Below are 20424 nucleotides of genomic sequence, written 5' to 3' on the forward strand. Positions count from 1 at the left end.
GAGTGGCAGAAAACGCTTGATAGGACTGAAGATAAACTGAACAGCATACTAACCTTCATCCAGCCAACGTACATTTTCCACCTTCGGAAAAGCACAAAAATGGTCATAACTTTTTTGTTTTTCGATGAATTTTGATGAAATTTTCACAACTTTCCGAAAAACTCTTCTAGTTTATGATGCCGGGGACATTGGGTGCCTGGTCCACATGGTTCCGGAGTTATTCCGGATTGTCTTGGGGTACCAAAATTGGCCACATACTTTGCGCAACGTATATCTTAAGATCCCGATGAGATAGAAGTATAGTGTCTACGGCGAATTTGTTCAGCAGGGTAAGAACTAACTGGCAACGGCGACTTTGGTTCGCGATTCGGCCGCTAGGCGGCGCCAGTGTCAAAAATGTGCAAACCCTCATATCTCAGAAACCTGATAAGATAGAATGATGCTGTCTTCAGCAAAATTCTTCAGCAAGGTCAGAACTAACTGTTAGTAAAGTCTTTGGTTTGGGATTTATCCGCTAGGTGGCGCATTGTGTCTGAAAAGTTCAAACAGAGTTATCTCGATACCCTAATGAGGTACAATCATGCGGTTTTCAGCAAACTTGTTCGTTAGGCTAAGAACTATCTGGCAATGGCATGTTTGGTTCCAGAATCGTCCGCTAGGTGGCGCCAGGATCAAAATTCTTCAAACTTATATGATAAGATGATAAGATAGAATGATGCCGTCTTCAACAAAACTCTTCAGTAAGCTAAAAACTGTCTGATAGTCGAGCCTTTGATTCGTGATTTATTCGCTAGGTGGCACCTTGTGTATAATACTTAAACACGTGTATCTCGTTACTGTGATAAGCTAAAAGCATGGCATTTTTTGTAAAATTGTTCGGCAGGTTGAGATCTATCCGGCAATGGCGACGCTAGGTGACACCAGCAATCAAAACATCCAAACAATTTTATCTCAAAAAATCGGAAAACGTCCAGCAATTATTCCGAAAGTTAAGAGGAAATAAGACGTACCTGGTGTCCTTGGATCTGATATTATTCGATAGGTTCCGTCTAGTATTAAGAAAATATTTGTATGAACACCCTAATGAACAAGAAGTATTCCATTTTCAGCATAGTTGTTCAGCAAGCTAAGAGCCATTTGGAAGGATAGTCGAGTACGGTGGTACAAGAGGCAATACTTTAACACCGTCTTTGACCCCCTGCAGTCAAATTTTTTCGCCCTACAATATTGCTTTATTTGCTCCGTTTTTTCTTCCAGGAATGGCTCTGGGAATTTCTACAGGAACTCTTCCGGGAATTTTTCCAGGACTTTTTCCAGGATTTCCACCGAGTATTTATTCAATAATTCCACTGGGAATTCCTCAAGAACTGTCTCCAGGAATTTCTTCAGGAACATCTTCCGGGAATTCTACTAGGACATTCTCCAGAAGTTTCTCCGGGAAATCCTCTAGGACATCCTCCAGGAATTCCTCCGGAGATTCCTTTGGAAATTTCCCCAGGATTTCATCTGGGACTCCCATCAGGAACTTCTTCAGGAATTCTTTCGGCAATTTCGGCATGAATTCTGCTAGGAATTTTTCTAGGAATTCCTCCGGACTTTTTTCCAAGATTTTCTCCGAAAAAATCACTGAGTTTTCCCAGGAATTCGTCCATGAGTGCCTCCGGGAATTCCTCCATGGATTCCTCCGGGAATTTCTTCAGGAATTCCTCCGGGGTGTTCTATAGGAATTCCTCCTAGAACTTTTCTAGGAATTTCTCCGGGAATTTTTCCAGGAGTTTCTCCAGGAATATATCCGGGGATTTTCTAGAGAAAACTGTCGGTTTTTTTTTTCAAGAAAATCCTCTGGGAATTTCTCCAGGGATCTCTTCAGGAAGTCTTCAGTGATTTTTTTCTCACAAAACTCTCGAGAATTTCTCCCGGAATTCTTCCAGGACTTCCTTTATGAATACCTCCGGCAATTTCTCCAGGAATTCCTCCGAGAATGTCTCCGGAAATTTCTCCAGGAAATCCTCCAGGAATTGTTTTGGAATTTCTTCTGAAAATCTTACAGAAAATCCTTCAGGGATTCTCTCAGAAATTCCTCCGGAAATTTTTAAAGGAAATCTTGGAGATGTTCTTAGGAAATCCTCTGGGAATTCCACCAAGTATTCCTCAGAGGATATCTTCCAGGAATTCCTCAGGAAATTTCTCTATGAAGTCCTCCGGTAATTTCTCCAGCAATTACTCCGGAAAATTCTTCATGGAATCCTCCTGGAAATTCCTGGGAGAATCTCTGGAGGAATCCCCTGAGGGAATTCCTGGAGGAATCCCCGGGAGAACTCCTGGAGAAATACCCGAAAGAATTCCTAGAAATAACCTCGGAAAAAGTCCTGGAGAAATTACTGAAGAATTCACCGGTGGAATTGCTGATGGGAGTCTTACAAGAATTCCCGGAGAAATTCCTGGAGGGAATCGTATAGAAATTTCTAGTGGAATTCCAGGAAAAAAATTTGGAAGGCTTTCCTGAAGAAATTCCTAATGGAATTTTTGGAAAAATTCCAGGGATAATTTCTAGAGACATTCTCGGAGGAATTCCCGGAGGAATTTCTGGAGAAAACAAAGAAGGAATTCCTAGAGAAATTCCCAGAGGAATTCCTGGAGAAATTCTCAGAAGGTTTTCTTAAAAAAAAAGTCACGGGAGACTTCCTGAAGGAAGACTTCCTGGAGAAATTCCAAGTTGATTTTTTTTGATAAAAAAACGGAAACTTTTCTGAAGAAATTCCCGGAGGAATTTCTGGGGGAATTCTCGGAGGTATTCTTGGAAGAGTTTCTGGAGGATTTCCTGGACAATTTCTGAATAAATTTCCGAAGGAATTCCCGGAGATATTCCTGAAGGAACTCCTTGAAAAATTATCCTCCTGAGCAAAATCCCGGATCATGGAAGAATTCCTGGTAAAATTCTCTGAGGAAATCCGGAGGAATTCCTGGAGAACTCCTAGAGAAATTCCCAGAAGAATTCCTGGGGAAATTACCGAAGGAAATCCTGAAGGAATTTCCGCAGGAGTTCCTGATGTGGGTCCTAGGGAACGTCCATAAAGTACGTCACGCAAAAATTGACTATTTTTAACCCCCCCCCCCCTCCCCCCTATGTCTCACTTTTTGTATGGGGCCTCTAACATTTTTGTATGCATCGTCACGCTTGCCTGAAACCCCCCCCCCCCCCCATCCCCCCTAAAGGTGTGACGTACTCTATGGACGCTCCCCTAGAGAATATCCTGAAAAAAAAAAATCCGGAACAATTCCCGGATACCTAGAGTTCCTAGAGAAATTCCAGGAAAAACTCCCGGAAGAGTTCCTGTAGAAATTCCCGGAAGAAAAAACGGAGCAATATTGTGGGGTGACAAAATTTGTCTGCAGGGGGTCAAAGACGGTGTAGCGCATAACCTAGCGAATAAATCACGAATCAAAGACTCAACTATCAGACACTATTTAGCTTGCTGAAGAACTTTGTTGAAGACAACATCATTCTATCTTATCGGGATTCTGAGATATAGAAGTTTGAAGATTTCTTACCCTGGCGCCACCTAGCGGACGATTCTCGAACCAAACATGCCATTGCCAGATAGTTCTTAGCCTACTGAACAAGTTTGCTGAAAACCGCATGATTGTACCTCATTAGGGTATCGAGATAACCCTGTTTGAACTTTTCAGACACAATGCGCCACCTAGCGGATAAATCCCAAACCAAAGACTTTACTAACAGTTAGTTCTGACCTTGCTGAAGAATTTTGCCGAAGACAGCATCATTCTATATTATCAGGTTTCTGAGATATGAGGGTTTGCACATTTTTGACACTGGCGCCGCCTAGCGGCCGAATCGCGAACCAAAGTCGCCGTTGCCAGTTAGTTCTTACCCTGCTGAACAAATTCGCCGAAGACACTATACTTCTATCTCATCGGGATCTTGAGATATACGTTGCGCAAAGTATGTGGCCAATTTTGGTACCCCAAGACAATCCGGAATAACTCCGGAACCATGTGGACCAGGCACCCATGTCCCCGGCATCATAAACTAGAAGAGTTTTTCGGGAAGTTGTGAAAATTTCATAAAAATACATCGAAAAACAAAAAAGTTATGACCACTTTTGTGCTTTTCCGAAGGTGGAAAATGTACGTTGGCTGGATGAAGGCTAATATCTGCTTATATCTACTTCCAGATGCGTGCACATCACCGACATCGGAGTCGGTTACATCTCGACGATGCTGTCCCTGTCCGCCCTGTTCCTCCGCTGGTGTACGCAAATCCGCGACTTTGGCCTGCAGCACCTATGCTCGATGCGAAACCTCCAGGTCCTATCGCTGGCCGGGTGCCCCCTGCTCACCTCTTCCGGCCTGTCCAGCCTGATACAGTTGCGCCATCTGCAGGAACTAGAACTGACCAACTGTCCCGGAGCGTCGCAGGAACTGTTCGACTACCTGAGGGAGCACCTGCCGCGTTGCTTGCTGATTGAATAATTGATCGAATCGTTGTTCAGTTGGTCGAAGTCGTTTCTGTTGTGTTTACGGTACTGGATCGTTCTGTGAATATGCGTGGATCGCGGCAATCACGATGTTTGGAACTGTTTTTTTTTCTTGATAATCGTTAGATTGAACCTGTCCACTAAGTCAATGGAGGGCAGAAGTTAGTGGCAGTTAGTAGCAAGTAACTTTACCTGAAGCAAGCAAATTCTGATAGGCATCGCTGAAACCTAAGATAAATTTGCAAGTGATTATCGATAAGTTGACAAATTATTTATAATGTAAAGCCATACTAAAAAGACTACTTTTCAACAGAACTTCGTTACTATTTGGTGAGTGTATTGCAACTCTGCAAAAGAAAAATGAAAAATCATTTTGGTATCGAACTTAATGAATGAAGATAACTAGTGTGTATGAGATATATCTGACAATATGAATTAAGGGACATTTTCTCAACTACATTTTCTGTGTTAACTATTTCCATAGTGGGGCAACCATACTATGTTTCCAACAAAATTAAAATCGTGTTATCAAATGGAGTCCTTGCTACGTAGTATGGACACCGGGACACTTGGACGGTAGATCATAAGCAAATGGTTTCATAACTAACCATATCTTTCCTAGAAATTCACAATGTCCAGAAGCTAACGGTGCGATTCCAGGTTCCAGGTAACCGTTACCAGTTGTCAATATTTTTCCCACGCAGCACACAAGTCACAAAGGAGTATCGACAGTGCAGGTTTTTGGTTGGACACGAGTCATTTTCAAGTTATTCTGCCTTTGAGTTAGAATTACATGGCTGCCGAAGTAACCAAAAGTTCAGATAATAGGGTACTTTATAAGCTATGCAGCTTGTTATAGGTTGCTCTTTAGCCTTCTAAGCAGCTTCATTTTTAAGTAATTTTGGAACTTGAAAGTTCACATAAGGAAGTCGGATAGCCTTCTAAGCAGCTTCTGACGGAACTTCCTCAAAATGAATGAGAAAACAAAAATGTACTTTTCTGATTCATCACAATTTGTTGTTGCTTGTATTACTGAGAAACATGCTCAAACTTACTTTACATACTTATTTACTTACGCATATGGCACTCCTATGTAGATTTGAAGCGGGACCTCCTGCATGATAAGCTGCCATCATACCTTTGCGCTGCTATAAATACATAATATGGCTAAGTTAACTTCGCTACTGTACAAGTGTACAAACCTTAGATGCCGACAGAGGATTGGTTCAAGTCAGATTTCATGCGCTTTGCACTTCATTGAAATTGTGATGTCGAGGTAGAGTGTAGGGCTCTAACGCAACGACTACCGGTTCGAATCTTGTGGGCGTCTTTGTTTTCATGTGCACTTCACATTTATTCTATGTTGTCTATGAAAATTTGCTTATAATGCTGTTTTTGCTAAAATGACATAAATAAATCCTTAGAGCTTCAAGCTACTGAAATGAACTTCAAGGAACTAGAAAGTTACAAAGTTCCGAGTACAATCTTAAGCCGCTTTCAAATTCCACGAAGTTCAAATAGAGTTCCGAATGGAACTTTCTGGCTGCTTAAGAGGCTAACAATGAGCCTTGCTGGAACTTATGTACGAAGGCATTGTTAGCCTCTTAAGCAGCTAGAAAGTTCCGTTCGGAACTTTTTCAGAACTTTATGGACCTTGAAAGTGCATTTTGTCATGGGAAGCGGGACTTTTGGTTACTTGGGTGTACCTCCTGTCCAACCAAAAACCTGCGCTGTCGACACTTCTTTGTGACGTGTGTGCTGCTTGGGTTGGTTTATTCATGGGAATGTATCTCACATAGCGATATTTAAATCCGTTTGCCTTGATGTATTTGTGGAAATCATACTCAGAAGCATCCACGTTGCAACAGTTGAGTTATTTAGGAAAAATATGCTTCATAATTGAACTTTTCCAGTCTCTTCTTCTTATTCTTCCGGACTTTTCCGGCCTTCTACCCTTCACATTCTCACATTCTTAAGTCTACTCTAACATGTCCTTTTAAGATGGCGACCTTCCTAACTTTGGTGTAGCGATGGCGGCTTCCTCTGGCCCTTCTGGACTTCGGGCTGTTGAGTACGGCGACGGACTCGGTTGACGGTCCCAACGTAAGGGGGAAGCTTGGTTGGTTCTCTGCACACCTTTCAGAACCGAAGTTCTGGACAAAATAGCGGGGATCCTCTAGATTTCAAAACACGGTGTTAATGTCACGAAGGTTAATAATGGTTAACCCAAGGATTAACCAGATTATCTGCTGCCCTCTCTTTCTGCACTTTTCGTCTGCCTCACTCTTTTGGTGGGTAACTTGCTGCATGATACACTACTTCAACCATTTGAATTAGCGGTTCTTTCTATAGTGTTCTAGCATCCTAGAGTGAAGTGTACTTAGGTCACTGGTACTGACCTTCGGTGTTCGAGACATTGCGCTGTAGTTATCGTGTCCGTTAAGCCGTTCGCGTGCAGATCTCCTTCCATCTTGGTTTTTCTTATAGCCATCCCTTTCAGGATACCAACAGGATCCTGTTTTTCCCTCTGGTGATGGGTTGTGGAAACTGCGTAGATGGTGGCGTGGTATGGTGGACTGTAAAACTTTGGACTAACACGAATTAAAATTAACACTAAATTTAAAAAACAATCCACATTGAACTACAACTTACAACTTTCAAAGTCTGTTTGTTCACGGGTATTTTGACACCGGCCGTCGTGTAATCATCATTCGATCTGCATGCAGAACATGCACCTCCCCAACTAACAATCGCAAGCCGCAAACAAGCATGCATGCTGAATTGTTGCTTTATAATAGTAATGATAGCTGAAATAAAATTATGCTGTACACATTACTGTACAAATGTTTTTTCAAGCATTTTCAATTTTCAAGCGAGCTCGCTGTCGGAGCCCTTCCAGCATTCTATGTTTTTTTTCAACTTTTATTGCAAATACTTCACCAACTAGCTCTTGATCGACGGATTCTTCACCAGGTGGTCAAATAGCATTCCCGTTATGTCCTTGTGCTTATAACAACAGTCTCTCTCAACTCACTCAACTCCAGGGTCTTTCTTACTTTTCTTAACTTTCCTTATGCATCACGTTGGAAGCAGCTAGCCGATGTATGCGGCACATGTTTACTATGTATATGAATGCATTCAACAGAGAAGCGCAATCAAAGACATTAACTTGCACGATCAGTATTTGTTTCGAAATGTTCGCTATTGCCATGCAAATGGGTTTCGATCTTATTCAGATCTTTCTACCACTTTTGAAGACCTCAGACACCATGTCTCAACGGTACTCAACACAACTCTTCAATCATTGGGTCCAGTGATCTAGCGTTGGGCAATTTTGAATCGATGTTCGCAACATCGATGTTTTTATTCCGATTAATCGATTTTTTAAATCGATGTTGAAGCCCCACGAAATCGACCGAATCGATTTTTTACATTCGATTTTTCTTTGGATTCAAAAATATGAAAAAATTTTTTTTTTTTTCAGAATGATTCCGAACATTTTTTTTCTTTTTGAGAGTACCTCTCAGAATTCTGGATGAATGTTTCTTAATCATGGGGAAGATCACCTCTTAGGATCCCTCTCAGGGTTATGGGGCAATCTCTGGGGATTCTAATGGGATATCTTTTAGTACTGCAGGAGAATCTCTCTCAGGATTCTAGAAGAATCCCTCTTAGGATTCTGGAAGAATCTGACAGGGAGTTCTGGGGATATCCGTCTAAGCATTTTGGGAGAATCCCGAGGAAAAACTTCTCTCAGGATTCTGAGGGAATCCATCACAGGATTCCGGGAGAATCCATCTTGGGAATGTGAGGTAATCCCTCAGGATTCTGGAAGAATTCCTCTAAAGATATTGATAGAATCCATGTTAAAACTTGAGTAATTTCTCCCAGAATTCTAGGAAAATCCTTAATAGAATTCAGGGAGAATTCCTTTTGGAAAAGTTTTTTTTTCTCTTTCTGGGATAAGGTCTCTCAGGATGCTGGTGTGCTAATTTTCAGCATTTTGGAGATATCCTTCATAGAATTTTTAAAGAAACTCCAGAATTATGGTAAAATCCATTTAAAAAATCCGGAGGATTTTTTCTCAACAGTATTATATGGGAATACCTATCAGAATTCTAGGGAGTCTCTGGATTCTAATGGAATTCATTTCAGGAGTTTGGGGTATTCCCTACCAGGGTCAAATCCCTTTCAGTATTATAAGAAACTTCTGGATGATCTGGGCTGATTCCTCTAAGGATTCTGGAAGACCCTCACTTAGGATCCCGCTCAGAATTCTGATGAAATCTTTCTCAGAATTCTCAGGAACTCCTCTCAGACTTCTTGGAAAATCATACTCAGCATTCTCAGGATTGAGGCGTTTTTCCTCTCAAAATTCTTGGGGAATATTTCTTAGGATTCTGGGGAAATCCCACACAGAACCACTAGAATCCTTCTCAGTATACTGCGTAAGATCCTTTCAAGATTCTGGAGGAATATCACTAAGTATTCTGCGGGTACTCTTCCCTAGATTCTCTAAAAATTCGGATTTTTGGGGTAATTCCCATCAGGATTCTGAGAAAATTTCTCTCAAGATTCTGGGGAACTGGTCTCATGATTCTAGAGAAATCCTTGGGATTCTAGGGCTATATTTTTCAAGATTCTAGGGCAATTTCTTTCAGAATTATTAATTATTGTAGAATTACTCACGAGATTCTGGACAGAATTCTCTAGACAAATTTGGATTGTGGAGCGGACCTGGTGTGATGGTTAGAACACTTGACTATCACGCCGAGGACCTGGGATCGAATCCAACTCCCGACAAACTCGCAAAATGTGAGTTCTTCCTTCGGAAGGGAAGTAAAGCGTGGGTCCCGAGATGAACTAGCCTAGGGCTAAAAATCTCGTTAATACAGATAAAAAAAAAAAAAAAAAAAAATTTGGATTTTAGAGAATCCCCGCATAGATTTAGTGATTCCTCTTAGGGTACGGAAGAAATCCTTCTCAGAATCCCAATAGAATTCTGTTTTCTGGAACAGTTGCTCCCAGAAATCCCTTTCAGGGTTCTGGGAGAATCCCTCTTAGTAATCAGGGAAAATCCCTGACAAGATTATGGGAATTTTTTTGAGATTCTGTTGTAATAGTTTAAAGTATTCTAAATTCTAAAATCTAAAGGAATCACTCTCAGAGTTCTAGGACAGTCCCTTTTAGAAGTTTGGGACAGTCCTTCCAAGGATTCTAGGGGAATGTCTTTCAGGAATCTGCGGTAATTTTCTCTCAGAATTCCAGAGAATCTCTCTCAGGATACTGGGGAAGTCCATTCTAGAAGTTTTCGTAATCCCTTCCAGGGATAATCGTTATCAGATTTTCGGAAAGTCTCTCTTAGGTTTCTAGATATATTTCTCTCAAGAATCTGGAATTACCACTCGTATGATCCCTCTCAAGATGCTAAGGAATCACTTGTAGAATTCTGAGGAATACCTTTCGGGATTCTGGCAGAATTATTCTCAGTATTCCAATGGATTCCACCCAGGATATTTTGGGAATTCTGGGAGAATACTTAAAATGATTCTGGAGGAAATCTTCTCAAGATTCTGGGGTCCTATCTCCCAGAATTCTGTGAGAGTATATCTCAGGTTTCTTTGGCAATCCCGCCCATTTCTTTCAGGAAACCATTCTCGGGATTCTGGAGTAATCCTTCTTAGGGTTCTAAGCTAACCTTTTGAGGATTCAAGGTCATTTCTTTTAAGTTTCTCTCAGTATTCTAGATGAATTTATCTCAAGAATGTGGAAGAACCGTTCTTGGAATTCCTCTCAGAATTCTGGGAGAATGCATCTAAGGATTCTGGGATAATCCCCCTTAGGGTTCTGGAAAATTTTGGGAGAATCCCAAGGGAAAGCTTATCTTAGGATTCTGAGACAATCTATCACAGGATTCTGGAAGAATTCCTCTCGAGACTCTGAGACAATTCGTCTCATAGATATGGAGTAATCTTTCTCAGGATTCTAGGAAAATCCTCAATAAAATTCAGAGATAATTCCTACCAAGATAGTCTTGCTTTCTTTTCTAGATAATGTCGTTTAGGATTTTGGTGTATTTTCAGCTTTCTGAAGAAATCTCTCTCATAATTCTTAAGGAGTCTCTTTGAAGATTCTGGAGGAATTTCTCTCAGCAGAACACATCTCAGAGTTCTGGGGCATCTCAGGATCTCAGGATTTTTCTTTCGATTCAAAATTATTAGTTTTTTTTTTCAGAATGCACTGTCTCATTATTGTTATATCCAGATTCGCAAAGTGTTTGATGTGCAATCTTAAATTTTCATATTGAATTTATTTAGACAAATAAAACATACCATTAACTTGAACTACATGCAGCAAACGAATCATTTAATGGTTTTGTTTTGTAATATTTTATAATATCGAATCGATGTGAAAACATCGATTCAAAGCATTCGATTAAATCGGTGAATCGATTCTGCTGATACGATTTGAATCGATTCACAAAAATCGATGTCTCAGCCAGATTTGCCCAATGCTACAGTGATCCCAAGCCTTTTTATTATACCTTGGACATACATGATGGAATTCGTACCATGGTACACGTTATCAAAATGTTTCTAAAGAATATCTTTTTTTTATAGAATGAGAAAATCTGCAACATATACCCAAGAGGTGGTTCCTCGGGTGATGTGGGGATCGACCCACTAAAAACTCATTCTCTCTCTTCCTTACCTTCGCGGTACGCCCGTTAGGGATGATTTCGAGAAGGGGGGGGGGGCGTACATGAGTACACTCTAATAGTAAGCGTTCCACCAGCTACCGCCTTAAGTTGTTCACTCTCCCCTGGAGGCTCGGGTCCTGGCTAGTACTTAGACTACCCGTTGAACTCAAGCTCCTGAATGGGAAGGGGGAGCCAACTCAACTAGCTGTTGTTCGGCTCGCCATTTACTCTGTAGTTCAAGTACGATTCGAGAAACCGTGGAAGTAACGGAATCCCACTTGTCCGCCCCCATACACATCCTTTCAACAATGTTGTCAGGCGTGATATCTCTACCGCATACCTCCTGCATACTCGACCTTTGCTCCACGAAACGTGGACATTCAAAGAGCACATGCTCCGCGGTCTCGTCGCAGTCTGCACACTCCGGATATGCGGGGGAGCCTGCGTGTCCGAATCTGTGCAGATACCACCTAAAGCACCCATGGCCTGACAGAAATTGAGTCAAGTGAAAATTCACCTCGCCATGGGGCCTGCTCGTCCACTTGGACACGCTCGGTATGAGCCTGTGTGTCCATCTACCCTTGCTGGAGGAATCCCATTCGCTCTGCCACTTCAGCATAGACAAGGTTCTGGCGATACGCCTCGCGCTTCTTATGCCGGGTCGCTCGAAGCATTCTTCATCCTCTGCCACCACTAAAGCTATGGGCATCATGCCTGCTAGCACACATACCGCGTCCTTTGAGACCGTGCGGTATGCGCTCACCACCCTAAGGCACATCAGCCTGTGGGTACTCTCAAGTCGCTTCACGTTTCGGTTAATCACTAGCGCCTTCGACCATGCAGCGGCGCCATACCGTAGTATGGAGACCGCTACTGCCGCGTGCAGCTTACGCTTACTCGAGACTATTGCCGAGCTGTTTGACATTATCTTTGACAATGCCATTATCGCCATGCTTGCCCTTTTGCGGGCATATTCTACGTGGCTTCCGAATTTCAGCTTATCGTCGATCATGACCCCCAATTGCTTCAGTGAGCGCATCTTGGATGAAGACAGTTAACAGTATAAAACTCATTTCATGATGGTTGTACCATGGTACGAAAACCACCGGTTTGTCCACGGTATTACTCATGACGTTCTGGTGATGTTCAAGTTCAATACCTGATCCCTTATAGCCGAATCGATGAAGGCGCGCGTACTCATCATTGTCTTGATTCGATTCTCGATTAGTTTAGGTTCTTTTAGCGATTTCCTAGGCTTCCTTGAAAGTTTACCATCGTGCGCATGTACGTATTAATTTTTAGGCCTTTGGTAAGTTGGTAACCTGGATAAAATGCCGAATTTTCGATTTTTCCCTTAACGTCTATTATATATCGATCACTTCAAGTTTTAGATGAACCTTTCCAAAAAATGTTCGCAAATGTGCTCAATGTAATGGATAGATGTTGACATGTCCCAATCAAGAAATCTGTTCGAAAATGTTGGTCGATGGACTTCAACGGTACCAAACCAATAGACAAATGAATGACTGTAGTAATGCGATAACGGCTGTGTAGATATAAATTGTGTAAAAACTCAGTTAGACTAGGCTATCCTATTAATTACAAACTATTTCAGGTCAGGAGTGCAATTTATGTTAAAGCGAACTTAAAACGAACTTCTGAATGGTTTTTTGTAACATTACCCATTGTTTAAAGAAGCGCTAAAAACCCATAAATCTAATGATATTAGCGCTAGTGTCGAAAATAGAGAAATACATATTATATAAGTATAAAAATCCAAAACAAAACAAACTTGTTATGACAAATTGACTATGGCAAAAAGTATTGCAAATCGACGGAGAAGAGAATATGGTGTAAATATTTTTTTTAACTATAAGCGGAAAATGCCAGTTGTTGAACGTATATTGTAGAGTCCTATGAAAATTAAAACCCAAACTAAAACAAGTCCTTAAAACAGTTTTCTTACCAATGAATGCAAACCTAATGATACTAGCAAACCAAAAAAAAAACTACGACTAACGTTAAAGCCTAGCAACAAACTAACCCAAGAGCGAAAAAGGCGAAATTAAGTCGCGAGGCACATACAGCATACTCTTTAACCCAAAACCCAAACCAAAGTCGAGATCAAACTGAGAAAGACCGCCCAAATCTGACTGATATTCCCGTACTCATTATAAGATGAACCGTCACTCAGAATAACGTAAAGAAACAGCTGTTACCTTTAAGAAGCAACCATCTTAGACGCAATCACCGTTTTCAAATACCGTCGTCACCGTAATCGATGCTTGCCCCTCATTCGTTTGGTTTGTTGATGAAAAGATAAACTCCTCTCTCACACCCCACTCTCATAATCGCATCCATTTTGCTATCGAAAGCGTTTTTAAGAAAACTGAGCAAAAAAATAGCAAAGGCGAATATTTCCAAGAAATGTAATAAATAGTTCTATATTACAATGCATATGACATGATAATGAAATAAAATTTAAAAACCAGAAAGCTGAAACAAACAATTGCGTTTTCATTGTTTGAGACATATGCCGAACTCTAGTCAGTTTTTTCTTCTGTCGATTCCAATGACCGTGAAAGCAAATATACTATATTAACAATATAGGTCACTCTTATGATTTTTTGGCGACACCTTTTTAGTGAATGTGGCGCCACCAAGCGTCAGAAGAGGTACTACTACACACTAAATGCATGCGCTATCCGAATGACGTTTATTCTGTCGAACTCTCATTGCATGATAGGGATGCCCATTTCTTCTGAAATAATCGATTAACATTAATCGATTTTTTTTTCAACTATACTCAAATTAGAACAAATTCAATTCTCTCTTCTTAAACAATTTTTGGCGTAGGGGTTGTGTGCTAGTAGTGGACCCTGCGCCTATAGTGAACCCCCTACAGAAAAACCCAAATATGAATGCCCAAATCAACTGATTCGAGGCAAATTCCACCGGGTGAACATCAATTACATTGTTCCACAGCAGTTCCTGACAAACAAATTGCCAAGTGGTCACAAAAATCGATTATTTTAACTATTTAATGAATGTAAACACTCAAAAGGGTCCACTATAGGGCACATTCAGGAGGGTCCACTATAGGCTCCGTGGGCAGCGTGACAGATAACATGGAAATCAAATGAGAGGTCCACTATAGGCGCCGAGATATGTGTAAACAATCCTATAGTGGACCCCGGTGGGGTCCATTATAGGCAACATCGATGCATATTTTCAAATGCGTATTTCACTGGAATAATTGATTATTGTTGTATGTTTGACGATCTTAACATAAAGAAGGGACATGAAACTTGTCATAAAACTCCACTTTGGAACAGTCCACTGACGTAACATAGCATAAAACCCGCAGAAGTAAATGTCGATGGCTTAGGGGGTCCACTACTAGTACCCAAACCCTATATTCTCGTTGCAGCACCAAATCGAAGTCGCGACTCGCGACATGCGAAATAACTTTAACCCTTTTTAAGGCAGTGGCAACTATATTGCCACCTTATACACATATTTTTTTTCTGTTCGTTTAGGAAATTTTTAAAACTTCTGTTTTAACTGATGGACCCATTAGGCCTTTGTGAACACTAATGATTTTTTTTGAGCCATAACAAATATGAATGGGCTTTTTAGAACAAAATGTCTGTCCAAAAACTTCCATTTTTGGGTGCATAAAGGTTTTTAAGCTCGAACTTCTGTTGTGGTCAGCAAATTGAAAATCAAATGATGGGGATTAAAGGCCCATGTTCCTTATAGTTGCGGACAACATTTCAACTTGATTGCTTCATTACTTTTAGGAACTCAGCCATTTGAAAAAATGTACTATTATAAGTGGGCATGTACTAAAATTGCCATATCGTCCAAAATGATTGGCCAATCGACTTCAAATCCACACATGTAACTCATGAATATTGGGGCAATAACTTATCAAAAAATCAGCATGATTGATAAAAAGCATCACAAAATAACAACATTTTAAACTTTGTTGACAAAAAGTTGAAATTTAGATCAATTTTTTTCATACAAAATCGACCATCGAATTTTGTGAAAATAAAATCGTATTTGTTCATTACACCACATGTGCTTTATATTCCAATGTAGAACGAGTTGATTCCGTGCCTGGTTTTCTCGGCCTTATAAAGGGTTAAACTGATGAACGTACATAACAGACTAAAACACAGAAGACCCTAAACGAGCTTTCCGTTAGCGAGTTATGAACGGTATTTGCTCCGGAAATTACACAAGAATTTTCTTGTGGGATCCCTTTAAGAATTGCACTCTGGATTGTTTTTCTCCAAGATTCCTACATATGCTCTTGGGGGATTCCTCCTAGAAATAATTCTGGAATTATTTTAGGAACTCCTTTCGGGATTGCTTAGGGAGAGCGTTCCAGCGTTCCTCCTCCATCCTCCAACATTTTTTTTATCAAATTTCTCCAGCAGTTTTGAAAAAAATCCTCCAGATATTCGTTCTGGTATTTTTTTTTTTCAAAAGTTCCTTCTGGGATTGGGGTAACGGTTGAATTTTGGACCCCTAGAGGACATTGGTTTGAATTTAATTCAAAATCAAACAGATTCAGAGGGTATTTACACATAATGATGATGTTAGTATGTTCGTAAAAGCCTCCACTGTTCGTTAAAAATACCCACAAGGTGATTTCTGGTTGAAAATTTGATGAAAATAACTGATTTTTGAAGCATCACTTTTCACTGTTTTGGACACCCTAATATATTTTGGACCCTCTTCAGTATATATTTTGGACACCCGGTGTTTAAACTCGTTTGAAACTATTTTGGAAGAGTTTACCGCTTGAATATACTGGAACACATCCTAATTACTTGATTGACAAAGGCTGATTAGACGAACTTTGCGAAATTAATGCGCTAGAATGATAAACGTTTTTGTTTACAACTGCAAGTTTCCTCAGCACTGCAATCTCTTTTTGTAAACATGAGGCGGCACTCGCACGGCCGACGAGATTGGCAAAAAATAATTTCAAGGCAAATAAGGATATTTCCAGTGATGAAATGATTGCTGCCCGTGCAGAGCGATCCTATTTAGCGAATGATTCTAAAAATTTCCGTCATCTCATCATTAAACCTGTGTAAGTTGTGATAATAGGACACAGGGGGTCCAAAATATATGGGGGTCCAAATTATATTGGTTACCCTACATATCTCCATGAATAAAACGCAATCAGTGAAGTACTAGATTTGTAGTAAAAGGTGATTTTTTGTATGATGAGAAAGTAAATTCTCCGTTACTGCAATAAAATGGTAACTGCAATAATGGTAATAAAAAAGCAAGGGTTTTATGACTGTTAGACTGATTTGATGTTGTTTGAGCAAAACTTTGGGTAACTGTGTAGTTCCCCAAAATTTTGCTGAGGCAGCATCACCGTTTCAATGCAGTAACGGAGAGTTTAGCATCTCATCATACAAAAAACCAACTCATTACTACAAATCTAGTATTCACTTATTCCTTCTGGGAATCCCCGATAAAGTACTTCTGAAGACATTCCAAATTTATAGAAATCTCGGAAGGAATCACAAAAATAATTCTTGGAGGATTTCTGATACTTCAAAGAGAAAACTTCTGAAGGAATCCTGGAAAGATCCCTAGAAAAATATTAATAAATTGTTCATATAAAATCGTGTCGCCACGTCGATGGTTTGTTCAAAGTCTCATTTATCTATTGTAAGCACAATATATTCGACGCTCACTCTTCACTTGGTTATAGTAATGGTAAGAGAAGTGCCACAAAAATATTCCTATTATAATGATTTATAATAATAAGGAACATAATAATTGTAAAAATAACGTTTGATGAATCGCGTTGGTCACAAATTCATGTAGACCGGTGCAAAAATCAATCTGAATCGATTGGAAACGAGCCAACGTTCCACCAATCGTTATCACCATTATGCTTTGATCGCGTAGCGTTATGGAAGGGACAGTTTTGGATAAACACATGATCCAACGCGGAACAAACCGCGCTTAGTAAACGATTAGTCCAGAGCACATATTTATAAACAAATCATTTGCTTTCCACTTCCCTGATGCTACTACGGTTATGCTTGGCAATGGAACTCTAGCGCAAGATCAATGTCAATGTCAATTATTAAGCGTATGATACGCAGATCGCATACATTCAGAACATTATAGGGAATGAATGATCAAGTTGTATTGAATGAAAACGTTTTCATATTCAGGATCAATCATGATCTTTACTACGCGTTTTCATATTCAGGTTCATTCATGATCCATATGATGCAAGAATTCTAGATGTGTGGTAGTACAGAAATTAGATCGATTCATGTAGGCATCTCCGGTAATACGCATGCGTGAGATGAATTATGCGATCGGATTTGATATTGCGCACTCAGATAAAGACTTCCCAAGTAACCACGAAGCCGTATATAAGTGCATCAATTTTGCCATATATTCATAATTAAAATTGTGAATATAATGCTGCATTACTTTAAAAACCTCATTGAAGCAATATTAAAGTCGAAAAGGGCCCCACTAAAATAAAATTAGGGCCACATATTGCAGCACGCTGACAGCCATTGCTAAAGTAACATAAATGCATGTGCTGTACATTTGCATTTGCACATGCTTGATACGTGCAACACGAAAAACCAAAACAAAAATCTATTTTTAGCACCGTTTCGTTATCGACGGTACTGATTCCCCCACACATGAATGTTTTAACCATTATTTTTTTGTCGTCGGGTCGGGAGTCGAACCAGAAGTGTTGAAGACCGCTAGATGAGTTCCATGCGCGCTGGCACCTTGGACCGTTTCTGCTGCAGTGATAACAACAGATATTTCATTAACTAAAACTGTTCTTCTGTCTCAATCATTGCAATAGAGGGTAAAACGACTATGTCATATGTAATAGAATACAGTAAATTATCACATTCTGATAAATTATTGACAATTACATAATGCATTTTAGAAGATATTTGATCAACATAAGAAAATTAAACCTCGATTAAAACACCCTTCGCACACTGCTCATATGCTAATTGTGATTTCCATCATTATTGGTATGTGATAGCAGCCTACAGAAAAGAGAAAAGATCATCAGAAAGATCAGAGATTCTTCAAAAAGGTTTTGCTGTCGTCGATCGGTGGCTCAAACGGGGATCAAGTTGGTCGGGAGTCGAACCAGAAATGTTAAAGACCGCTAGAGTTGACCGTAAAATTGTTCAATCTTCTTGATTTCATTTGTTTACCATTAGAGTCAAGCTTTTATAATTGTATTGTTAGAGCAAACTTTGCTAGCTTGTACATTGCATTTGTTCAGTTTTTGCAGTGTTGAATTATTGAATTATCTTATATCACCTTTTAATAAACCCTAATGTAAAGAAAAATGCAATGCATCATCACATTGGTAATGTCAATCTAAAGGATTATTGCATGACAAGTGTGGAATTACTGCATTTCGCATTGCAAAGGTTGATATTCAGTCTAATTCGTGCAATGATATAATGCTTGTGGTTACTTGGGTTGCCACTTATACATAAGCACTATGATTAAGCAATATTGTGAAACCCTATTAAACCAGACAAGCACCGCTAGGATTACAATTGTATGCAACTATCCATGCTCACCATTAAGAGTTAATCCAGGAAAACTCTAATCTATTGCAGAGGCTTAATTGCTGAAAAGATTCTCAATTCGGCTAAATTAATTGTAAGCAAGATTTGCTTGGAAGGTTTGTAGCAATATTATATGTATGCAAGTTAGAATCTCGATCGATCATGGCAAATTAATGATGTGAAAAGGATGAGCATACTTTCTGAACGGCACATATACAAATGGAATAGTTTTCCACAGGATCAGGAAAAAACATGTTAAAAAGAGGGTGCGAAAATGTCTGGACAGGTCTGGACGAGGGTATATAAGGGGACCCCGTTTCATGAATAAAGGATTCGCGGTAGATTCTAGTACGAGTCAAGTCAGACTCTTTGTTTTGAAATATCCGAAACCACCTAATTCTCTTCGGGTAACCAGTCCCTTTTGGAGGAGAATTTTGTTTTAGAACTAGCCACAGAGTGGATCTCTTCGGGTAACCAGTCCCTTTTGGAAGAGAAGTTCAACCTTAATCCTCTTCGGGTAACCAGTCCCTTTTGGAGGAGGATTAACCCATCAGGGAACAATCAGTGAAGCTCTTCGGGTAGCCAGTCCCTTTTGGAGGAGACCACTGACCTTGATGGTTATTGTCGTGAGAGTTTTTGAGGTACGGAAATTCTGTATCTGCTCGACGGCAATAAAGAGGAAATCCTTCGCTTCCTCTAGGTTGAACACTCCCTCACAAATCGCGTTGGAGATTGACGGAGTCACTTCATCACAGAAGACCTTGTGGAACTCCTCAAAGGATGGAGTGAATTCCAGAAGGAACTTTTGGAGGAAAACTGGTACAAATCACGGTTGAAATTCCCAGAAGAAGGAATTTTTGAAGGAACTCTTGGATAAATCACTGAAACAACTTTGAAGGAATTCAAGAAGGAACTCCGGGAACTTCGTAAAAAAAACTCCTGAGGGAATCGTTGAAGGAGCTTCTGCAGGAATCCAAGAAAGACTCCAAGAAACTCCTATAAGGAAATCCTATAAGGAACTTCTTAACGAATCCAAGAAGAGTATTCTTGAGGATTCCTAGAATTAATTCTTGAAGGAACATCAGAAAAAAATTGCTGGAGTAATTTCAGTAGGAGCTCCTGGGGGTCCCTCGAAGAACCTCTGGAGAAATTTCAGAAAAAAAAACTTTAAATCAATCTCTGAAGGCACTCTTGGATGAATTTCAAAAAGAACTCCTGAATGAATCTCTGAAAAAAAAAACTCTAGGAGGAAACCAAGGGGAATGACATATCCTTTTTCTAATTGGAAAATCCGCATTTATCCGTTCCTAACCGTCGCTAATCGCTGCTAACTGAGCCGCAGGCACAAGGAAACCGATTAGTCCGGAATAAAACTATCAGTATTCGAATAAACTCACAGTTCACTTCGGAAGAACAACGAAATTAATCGAAATTAAATATTTTCATTCTCAGATCCGGTCCCGGAGCTTATTTTTTGTAAGCACGGAATGGATGCAATGTCTTGCACTCTGCCACAAGAAATTTGGCGTGCACTTCTCGCGCTTAGTATCATACGGGCGTATCTACAATGATCGATTTCTTTTCATCGACTTTCTCTTTGGTTATTAAATTG

At 40.0% G+C, this 20424-nt stretch overlaps 1 protein-coding gene across 3 annotated transcripts in view; it reads left to right on the forward strand.

Moving 5' to 3' along the window:
* LOC115264580 (F-box/LRR-repeat protein 16) overlaps window positions 1-19362 on the forward strand; it is a 177820-nt gene extending 158458 nt beyond the window's left edge. For all 3 annotated transcript variants that reach the window (XM_029868433.2, XM_062859681.1, XM_062859680.1), the window contains exon 6: window positions 4197-19362. In XM_029868433.2, coding sequence (XP_029724293.2) covers window positions 4197-4494 — 298 coding nt within the window. In that variant the 3' untranslated portion in view covers window positions 4495-19362. The remainder of the gene's footprint in view (window positions 1-4196) is intronic.
* Window positions 19363-20424: the final 1062 nt, after the last annotated feature.

Source organism: Aedes albopictus, chromosome 3 (assembly GCF_035046485.1).
Source record: "Aedes albopictus strain Foshan chromosome 3, AalbF5, whole genome shotgun sequence".
NCBI lineage: Eukaryota > Metazoa > Arthropoda > Insecta > Diptera > Culicidae > Aedes > Aedes albopictus.